The sequence below is a fragment of the Anguilla anguilla genome, chromosome 18 (genome assembly GCF_013347855.1).
Source record: "Anguilla anguilla isolate fAngAng1 chromosome 18, fAngAng1.pri, whole genome shotgun sequence".
Taxonomy (NCBI): domain Eukaryota; kingdom Metazoa; phylum Chordata; class Actinopteri; order Anguilliformes; family Anguillidae; genus Anguilla; species Anguilla anguilla.
Window position 1 is genome coordinate 14,222,481 of NC_049218.1, and position 10,409 is coordinate 14,232,889.

General features: G+C 45.7%; 2 protein-coding genes across 2 annotated transcripts; both read left to right on the top strand.

Annotated features, from left to right (window-relative positions):
• The first annotated feature begins 3,049 nt into the window (after positions 1-3,049).
• Positions 3,050-6,542, top strand: LOC118218338 (tripartite motif-containing protein 35-like). The gene is made up of 7 exons (XM_035400932.1): positions 3,050-3,369; positions 3,407-3,593; positions 4,282-4,377; positions 4,516-4,746; positions 4,923-4,945; positions 5,032-5,150; positions 5,578-6,542. Exons 1-7 carry the CDS (start codon positions 3,080-3,082, stop codon positions 6,123-6,125), a joined length of 1,494 nt encoding a protein of 497 aa, XP_035256823.1. The 5' UTR covers positions 3,050-3,079; the 3' UTR covers positions 6,126-6,542.
• Positions 6,543-6,922: 380 nt separating this feature from the next.
• Positions 6,923-8,808, top strand: wu:fj16a03 (uncharacterized protein LOC335475 homolog). Its single transcript, XM_035401082.1, has 3 exons — positions 6,923-7,080; positions 7,516-7,614; positions 8,532-8,808. The coding sequence occupies exons 1-3, from the start codon at positions 7,035-7,037 to the stop codon at positions 8,615-8,617; spliced, it is 231 nt and encodes a 76-aa protein (XP_035256973.1). The 5' UTR covers positions 6,923-7,034; the 3' UTR covers positions 8,618-8,808.
• Positions 8,809-10,409: the final 1,601 nt, after the last annotated feature.

The window sequence follows — 10,409 nt, forward strand, 5'->3', positions numbered from 1 at the left end:
TATATGTAGGCGGGAACTAAGCTACTGTATTTGCAGTCCATGCTACAGAGTGTAGAGATGCGCCTATATGTCAAGATCCAGAGAGCCACACCCCTGTGCTCTGATTGGCCAGTCAGGATCCAGAGAGCCACGCCCCTCTGCTCTGAGGCACCGTGCAAGATCCAAAGGAGCTCCAGTGTAGCTCTTACATACTGAGACACCACAAGGGACAGGAGAATGCCCTCTAATAACCCCTAAACTGCCAATCGACCGAGTCAAAAGTGAAAAGACTTTTCTGGGACACCACTGTCACGCTCAACGTCGCAGCATCCTGTCACGTGACCGCGATAAGGTGGAGGCGTTTCGGGCGAAGCACAGACGGATGGCAGGTGCAGCGCTGCCACCTGGCCCCTCCGGGCAGTTTTTCAATTCCAAGCTGTCGAGCTCCAGCGATTCTAAACACTCATCAATGTTTCAGGAGCTGTAATTGAAAATCAATCCATCACCCGCTGCTGAAAAAGGCACTGATGTTACTTACCTTTCAACTTCATTATCTGCAGCCCTGAGAAAGGTCTCGGTGACCAAACTGACGTCCAGGGGTCTTATCTGTCCCTCCACTCATCCCAGTCTGTATCCTCTTCACCCCGCCCCACCTCCGCCCTCAGGTTGTCTCAGGGCATGGGTGCCATCACTAGTCATGTGACATGAGACCCCATTAGGCAACATCCTGACACTGAGGAGATTAGGTTTCGCACCAAGGGTATTGGCTGCCTTCCATTTATGTTTCAGAAGGGAATCGAGGGGAACAGTGAGATTGAGAGAGAGAGAGAGAGAGAGAGAGGTAGGGACGTGTAAAGAATATGCCAGAGACCGATAGAGGGATGTATAAATATTCCTCTTCTCTCACAAATTATTTTAGTTGTGCAATTGTTTTGTTTTCTGTTGTTATTAGTAACCCTTGCTTCAGCAGCACAGTGTAATGTCATGGCAATGAAACCCCTTGAAATTGAAAAATTCAGAGACAGAGAGGGGTTGGGAGGGGAACAGCAGAGAGAGAATGAGAAAGGGGGGAGAGAGACAGGAAGGGATAGAGATGGAAATAGACAGAGATTGAGAAAGAGAGGGAGGCAGCACAGAACAGCACTGTAACCACTCAGAGACCAAAGATGACTTGACGCAACTTCATTTCTTACAGCAGTCAGACACACCTCAAACCAGACTCAAGACACTTTCATCCGATTGAAATGGCAGATTAAAACTAATATGAGATAACCTCTTCTGAAATATTGGCAACTTCATAAAATAATATGAAATTATTTGATTGATGTCACACTTTAATGTGACTGACTGAAGAGACGTTACAACAAGTGTGTCATGGGGCTTATTTAGCAGTACTCTGGCACCACCTATTGAAAGGTAATAGTAAGGTAGCCCATCAGTAAGTTTTATATAAGGTCAATGAAATGAGATTGATAAAATCAGGGCAATCCATAATTTCTGTCAATTCCTATGAGGAAGGAAACCAAATTAGCGTATTCAAGAAGCTTCTGAACCGCCAACCACAGCTCACTAATAACTAGGCCAGAACTGACTCAAGCGGACACTGGTTAGAATGACTCATAAACAATGGAAAACCAGTCAGAACTTGATCTACTGTAAGCAAACTAGCCTGGATGTGCGTGTATAAAAGCTATTTTCAGAGCCAGAGCAGGCTATTATTTGATTTCCTGACCTGTTTAGGTGAGAATGGATTGGGGGGGGGGGGCGGAGGGGCTGGTGGAATCAGCGTCGTGTTTCTCGGTGTTCTGGAAGGAGGGTGATGCCGCACCTGCATGACCGGGCCTGCATGTGGAGTGAAAGTGCAGCTCGGTTTCCCGGCCCTGGTGTGAGTTTTCTCACAGGCCGCAGCGCCATCGCAGGTCGCAGTGGCGGTAACAAGTCACAGGAGCCTGGGGTCACAGAGGGATGAGTCGTGCCACATCACGGGGAAAGATCTTTAAATAAATCTGATAGCATGACAATGGGATGAACAAGCAAACGTTTCAAGCAAGGGGTTTCGACGACGATCTTGTTATAATGTAGTATACATAATAAGCATCAAGTTGTGTCTTTTGTTTCCATTCTGTTCATATTTTATAAACTTAACCACTATGAAAATACTTCATTGTAACAAACAATGAAAAATGATTTCTTTTTCTTTGATATGTTAGTTTCCGAGAACTAGTTCAAATTCAAGTTTTAATCATACGATGAAATGGCATGATGAAGGGAAATCACTTTTATCATCTTTTTAACGACTTCATTGCTGTTTTTTGTGACCGTCTGCAAACTGCAACTTTGGAGTTATGGTATAAAGATAAAGACTGCAGGGTAAACTTTGATCACATTTACTTTGATCACATGCTAAGAGAGTTGCAAACTCCACTTTGTGCTTTGAGGGGGAGGCGGAGTAGCCCGTGCGTCACAGGCGCTTCCAGGGCCAGCTTGTCACTCACTGACGGCCAGGCGTCCCTTCCCCTGCCCGACAACGGCGAGCGCTTCGGCAGCGCGGGGGGCCTGCTGGGCTCCCCGGGCCTTCACCTCAGGACAACACTGCGGGGACGTGGAGGTGGGGGGCAAGACCGACTGGACCCTGGGCGTCGCCCGGGCATCCGTCGCCCAAAAGGGGGAGGTCTCCGTCAGCCCGGAAGACGGGCTGTGGGCGGTCGGCCTGGCAAAAGGGGCGGAGGACAGTGCGGTCAAATGTAGTAGAGAAATGCATTTTTTATCTGTACTGAATGTGACTTGAATTATATATTTGATGAATTAATTATGATGAATAAATCATTATACACAAATTATCTCTGTGCATAGTTGATCTGCATTCAGGTAACAAATCAGTAAGACTGAAAACACCAGCAAAAATCTACAATTTTTGTCGCTATTCAAGGGAAAGAGTAAATATTCACACACTGGGTTGATATTCAGGGAATAAGGAAGTGAAAATCATACGGGAAGCACATGTTGTAGAACAGGTTGAACGGCATGCTCAGAGAGAGAGAGAGAGAGAGAGAGAGAGAGAGAGTCTCACAATTAAGAGCTGGATCAGAAGCCGCCCGCGATGGCCGTCAGACTCAGCTCCCTGGAGGACGACCTGACGTGCCCCGTGTGCTGTGATGTCTTCCAGGACCCCGTCGTCCTCAGGTGCAGCCACAGCTTCTGCAGGAAGTGCCTGGACACCTACTGGAAGGACAAGTCCGTCAAAGACTGTCCGTCCTGCCGGAGGAGGTCCTCCACGGACAAGCCCCCTGCCAACCTGTCCCTGAGGAACATCGTGGAGTTTTACCAGAAGGTGCAGAGTGAGGCCGACGGTGAGATCGGGGGGGGGCCCTCCCGCGCACCCCGTGGCTAGCGGGAAGGGTCGCGGTGAGATGGCAGCGGGGCGGGGCGACGACACAGCGGCGAGCGGAGGGGAGGGCGGCGGCGGCGTTATACCCCTCTGCAGTCAGCACGGCGAGAAGCTGCAGTTCTTTTGCACAAACGACCAGGAGCTTATCTGCGTGGTGTGCCAGGTCTCCAAGCAACACCGAGGCCACAACCTCTGCCCCATCGACGAAGCCGCATCTGATCTGAAGGTGCCCCTTCGCTAGTTTCTCTATCTGTTCCAGTTTCATTTCCGCTCTAGTTGCACATTTGCTATTTTTTATTTTTATATTTTGCAGTAGTTTTGTATCTTATGCAGTGTGCACCTGCAGAAGTATGTATTCTCAGTGGCAGGTCATTTGAGAAATACATAGAATGCCCATATGATTTTTTTTTGTTGTTGTTCCTTTATCTTCTGCATTTTAGACTAAAAGTTTGTCATGTCACATGTTTCTTTTTAAATGTGTTAAGAATGTCTGTTGCTGGCATAAATCCAAAAGGGACATCACTCAGATTCCGAAGTAAATTCCATCAAATTCCGCAAGGAAAAACTAGTTCCTCCAGGCTGATTGTACAGTGAACCTCTCCATCTGGATTCCTGTCTATATTAACTCAGACCCGAAAAAAGAAAGCTGATAAGCAGGACAGTTTGGACAGCCAGAGTCAGGATTCAGTTCTTTATTAATCTACAGTGCATTGACTGCAAGTCCATCACTAGAGGGAGGAACACAATGAAACCAGCCTGATACAGCCGGTTAGGAATCATTTCTGCATGATTTGCATGAAATTATTAGGGGTTAGGAATTTTGGGGTAGGAAGTTAACAGGACTTGGTTAACAGGCCGGTGATTGTCAGTTGGCCGACCATCGTGCTGATGCCGGAATGCTCTGCCTGTTTCAGGAGGAAGTTCAAATCTGTCTCAAGCCACTGAATCAGAAGCTGGATTCTTTTCAGAAAATGAAACGGCAGTGCTTGAAAACATCCGAGCACATACAGGTGGAACAAAGTCAACTGCCATGCCAAACGATCACACAGTCACACAGTAATACTGTCACAAAACAACTGTTTATGCAAGTTGTGTCACTGTTAACAAATATAACTGCACACCTTTTATATACTGTTCAATAACTCCAGAGCCAGGCTCGTCAAACAGAGGTTCAGATAAGGAAGACGTTTGAGGAACTCCATCACTTCCTACGGGTGGAGGAGTCTACGAGAATCGCTGCCCTCTTCAACGAAACAGAGCTGAAGAGTGTGATCATGAATGAGAAAATCGATCACCTGACCAAGAAGATGACATCACTCTCTAACACCATTCGGGACATTGAGAAGCAGATTGAAGCAGAGGACATTTCATTTCTCAAGGTGAAAAGGATTTCTCTGGAATGCTACATTCCCTTAATGTTAACTTTCTGTGCATTTCATGCGATGAGTTGCTTTTGTGTAAGAGCTCAGACAAATTTCCATAATTAAGTGCCTTCTGCTTCACCTGATCTCAATTTTAATTTGATTTACACGCCATTGTACGTCTGTTTTTCCAGGCCTATGGGCAAACCAAAGGAAGGTAGGTAGACTCCCTACTCTTCTCTTTTAATTTTTTTGTAAGACCGCCAACACCTTAGTGTCACTGACTGTGTCCTGTTACTGCAGGACTAATTGCACACTGCAGGACCCAGAGCCAGTTTTAGGGGCACTGATAGATGTGGCCACACATCTGGGCTCCCTGAAGTTTAAAATCTGGGAGAAGATGCTGGATACAGTGCAGTACAGTAAGTACTGGGAATTAAGTTGGAGGGAAACTGAGGTTGTGAGTTGCCCATTATTAGCAAACTATCTGCTAAAATACACAAGCGCTGGGCTAATATAACCACTTTTTTTGCATGAGTAAAGTGCACAGATTTTCCCCGAGTTAGTGATTATCTCTCAGACAGGTTATTTAGTTTTTGACTATTAGGGTGTAAGATACAATATTTAGCCATTATTTTATGCATGATATTGATAATACAGTCAAATCTGGTGCCTTTTTTGTTTTTTTTGCTGTGTTCCTCATTCACTCACTCAGTGAGAAGCTCCCCCCATTATTATGGAGATACCTAGTTTCACCACCAGGTGGCAAAAATAAGGTCAACAGCATAATCACGATCATCTCGCGGACAAATGCCTGTTCGTTTCTTGTTGCTTGAAATTCTTCCTCAGCTCCAGTGACTCTGGACCCCAACACCGCGGCCTGCTGGCTGTCTCTGTCCGATGACCTCACGGTCATGCGTTACCATGGAGAGCAGTCGCGAATCCCGGACAACCCAGAGCGCCGCAGGCAGTGTGTGCTCGGGGCCGAGGGCTTCACCAGTGGCAGGCACTGCTGGGAGGTAGAGGTGGGGAACAACACCAGCTGGTATATTGGAGTTGTGAAGGAGTCTGTCGGCAGAAAAGGGGTTGTGGACACGAACCCGACTCAGGGTTATTGGGTCTTAGGTCTGAGGGACGGGGAGCTGTATGGAGCATGCGCCCAGTCCCACTCCCCCCTCAAACTGAAGAAGAAGCCCCAGAGGATTAGGGTGGTGCTCAACTATGAGAAAGGACAGGTGTCCTTCTTCGACCAGAGCGACACGTCACACATCTACACCTTCAAAGAGAAATTCACAGAGAAGCTGTTTCCCGGTTTCTCGCCCAGTCAAAGTGAAAAGGGACGAAATGCTGAACCTCTGAAGATCTGCCCGGCCAAGGTGTCAATAGTAAAGATGTAATCCCGCACTCAGCGATTTTAACGATTAGTTTGCATTACAATGATTTAGATTTCTATGATTTGATTTGCAGATAAGCTTTTAGATTTTTCTGTACACAAAGTGGGTGTCAAAAATAAAAATAAGACAACTAAGATATACACACATTATGTTTCTGCAATTGCGCAATGTAATGTAGGTGCAAGAAAAGCATGACATTATATTGTTTTTATGTATGCACATATATAAGCAGACATGACATCATGTTTTCCTGTACATCAGAAAATACTCCATACAGTTGAAAAAGTAAAATTTTCCTGATGGTAAAATTAGGTGGAGGTAACTAAAATCTTCTGGGATTTATAACAAACAACAAAAGAGCATATTGAAGTGTTTTGTTTTGCAAATTTCTATCAGCAATAAACTCTTAAGATAATTAAATAGTCTTTTGTCTTGTCTCTAAATATTACTGAAATGCCACAGGTGAAAAGTCAACATCAGTATTATTAAGGATTGTTAACACTTGGATGGACATACAAAGAGGTCAGAGCTACAATGTAATTGTGTAATTGCTGCATCACTGGGATCAGTTCCATATTCATGAATAGAGCAGTGCACTTAACTGTACCTTATTTTTCTGATGCTTTCTACTAGAACTCCCCTTCTATTCCGATGAATTATTTTTTTTGCTCCATTCCCTGTCCTCTAAAAAAACTCATCCCCAGGAATATCCCTTTAATTCTAGCGCACAAGCAAGAATGTCAGTAAGCCAGATAAAGTTGTTGACTGTCCTCGTGCGCAAACATGCACAGGGACGTGCACGTAACTGAGAGGGAAGTATAAAAAGGGCCCACACAGCCTGACCACAGTAGACAGACATCTTCCAGAGCTCTTACTCACATTAGCCTTCTCTTGACACTGGTCTTCGCCACGATGAAAGTCTGGTTAGTGCTTCTTCTGCTTCTGCCTCTGTGCACAGGTAAGATTTTCTGCACCCCGTCCTTCGCCAGCAATTTTAAACTATTTTTACAGCACTCTGAGTCTCAGTGGGATCTCTCAATGTCATGGTGTAGTGGTTCTGCCAGAGGCAGTAATACTGCTTCTGTTTTTAACGGTCTCCTCCAAGTTTGCTTCAACAATCATGCTCTGTATTTCTTTGAGCCAGACATGCTCTAGATTGTGCAGCTGAAAGCCAAGCAGCCTCTCTTTTTGAACTAAGACAGCACCTCGTAATACTGGCCGTACAGGGAACAATTTGTGACCGAGATGGAAGCCAACCCCAAAGCTTCATCAGAAAAGTCACTCCATCAAATAAAAAAAAACGATTGAGATCGAGGACTCCAGGGGGGAGGACAGAAGCATACAGACCGGCTTTTCCTCATCTGTTGCCTGCATGCATTTCTCTCTCACACAGCACAATTCCAAATTGAGTGCTATGGCGAAGACCATCTATTTGTGAGAAATCAGTTGCTCCAGTGCAAAAGCAAAGTTCGCCAGGTCTGCTACACAAAAGGTAAGACAAGGAGCACAGCGACAATGTACACTATGGCATGAAGTGACTGAGCATTTGTTTCTCACTGATTTGCAACAAAAGGCAACCATTTGGGCATTTTCTTCCACAAAATGAGGAACTCACACAAAAAGAGGAAATCACAGAAACTTAGGAAGACAAAGAATTGAAACTAACATTCAACTATGACTCCAAATTAAAAACAGATGTTAATTGAATCCGGGTCAGGATTGAACCCATCTTCCAGCAACATCAACAGCTCATTTTACTGACCAAAATGTGTAGTCTTCAAAGGTATAACTGCAAAAATAGACGATTAGGCTTGTAGATCAGATTTATGATTGTAGAATTTTTTCTATTCTGTGGATAAACTGGAGATCTACGAGCTAAACTTACCCAGACCAGATCATATACTGTAGATCAGTAATAGACCTTCTGATCATGTTGGGGAACATTAATAAATCCTTAAGTTTTGAAATAAACCAATCAGAAAGTGACCTCTGCTAGAAGGGGTTGCTGATGTTCCTGAGGCATGGCGAAGGTACTGTATTTTTATGTTTCGGGGGCTGTCAAGTGTGTTTCTGCTTATTAGCTGTCAATGCTCTGTATTACTGAAATGGGGAAGGGTGCAGATTGTTTAAAATATTTGGGACTTGGGATGTGGCATTATGTGATAGTCCAAGGTCAACATGCTCCACTGCAAGGTCAAGAGGACAAAAAATGTTGGGCTAAAGAGGTGAGATTATTTCATAGGTGCTATTAATGTGCTATTCTGCAAAGACAGGAGAGGAGACAACAGTGTTTTGAAAAGGGTGTAGGGTTATTAGCTGCTTGGTGTGTTGCTGGCTGCACAGCAGTCATGGTAATAGAGGTTAGTAGCAGGTCATTGGCTGATGTGATGTATTTTTTTCTTGCTGCAGTTAATGGGGACAAGGGTTGCACCACTTTGGACTACTGCCAAAGGCCAGGCTGGACTTGCTGTGAAAAGAACCGCTGTAATGACTAATCCAGGGACCAGGGGGCGCCAGAGTGCCAGAGTGCACCAAACACAGCTGACAGGCGTTCAGACTGTCGCGTGGATCCCTTCCCTCGTTCTCTCCGCCTCGTTTTCCCCTCCTCCTCTGTAAACCCAACTGCAGCTGTCAGGGGCAGCCTGCCCATGGCAGCCACACAAAAATAAAGCTTCGCGCCAGGCGACCCACGCGTCTCCGCCTGTGATGTCATAAGCACGCCCAGAAGGGGGGGGGGGGACGGCGGTCAGTTCCACAATGCATCTGCGGGGACTTCACCTCTCAGCCAGACTGGTGGAGCTGTGTGTCAGCCTAGAGTAAGCTGTATAGGGGCCGGTTGTTGACAAAAAGTAAAGCATAAAAAAGGACAGGTCAGTGATTAAGATTCCAGCCCCAGCAGAGCCTGGGCGGGGAGGCCAGGCATGCTGGGCAGGGGTCATGCTGGGTAGGGAGGTCAGTCACGCTAGGTAGGGGGACAAACCTGGACAGCCTCTTGCCTGCAATAAACACAAATGTGCTATGGCCTTTACACTCTTCCAGTCTCTGCCAGCCAGGTTATTTATGTCGCAATGCACTGGCAGCGACACACACACACACACACACACACACACACAGCGCTGCTGAGACAGCACAGACCCAGCCAATGTTTACTCACAGAGGTCATCTGCCTGCAAGCCTCGTATACAAACACATGTACAAAGACCACGACCACACACACACACACACACCCTTAGAGAGGGAGGGGGACATAGATAGAAGGGGACAGAGAGAAATAAATCAAAGGGATGATGCAATGATCGTAATGCAAACTGCCAGTAACCAGGGATCTTGATCTTTTGGGTATGCAGTTAATGACTAAAGCGTAAATACTTTAAATAAAATAATTAAACAAATGAACAAATACAAAGATTTCCACATCGTCCGGGAAACAGCCACAGCTCAATTTCTAATTAAAGTGAGGCTGCTGGGCAGCTTGCCCTGATAAGTTGCCGTGGCAGCGTGTGGACGGCGGATTACACCACAAGTTTCATGGGGGTTGGGGCCGTGTTTGTCTGCAGCTTACTAAAAGAAGTGCAGAGCAGGCCAGGGTGCATGCGTTTGGGAGCTACCAAACACCATTCCCCCCCCCTCCCCATCTGAGAGGCTCCTGCACTGATGCCAGAGCCCTGAAAGTGTAATCACGTTTCCGAAAAGCACGGAACAGAAAAAAAAGAAAAAGAAAAAAAAAAAAACATGACATTCAGTTTTTTTTTTTTTCTGAACGTCACAAAAATCACCTATAATCTCATTCCTCATAGAAGATTGATTATTGAACATGAAATGGTAAAATAACAAAGCAACAACATCCTTATTTTTATTTTCTTTTTTTTAATAATCTTCAGTACTTTTCTGCCGTTTGACAGGAATGCATGAGAGACAGATCGGCTCAAACATGTTCACGTGAAAGCTTTTTCCCCCCATTCATATTTTAATGACACAAGTTTAATCATCACTGCGTTTTATTCTGTAGAATCATTACTCTCTTTGTCAGTAAAGCTTCTGAACCACGTCACCCAGCCCAACAGGGCCACACGAGGACCGTCCATCCGCCTCCCTGCAGAGGCGTCAAAGCGCTGGCCAATCACAAAGGATCGTCCAGAACGCAGCCGAAAGAGAGAACCTCCCCCACCCCACCCCTCTGTACCCAGTTATGTGACATAATGTAAACCCCACCCACCCCACCCCAAACCAAACATTCACAGCTCTGCTAGGAATTGGCTGAAGACTGAACATTCAGATCCTTCTGTG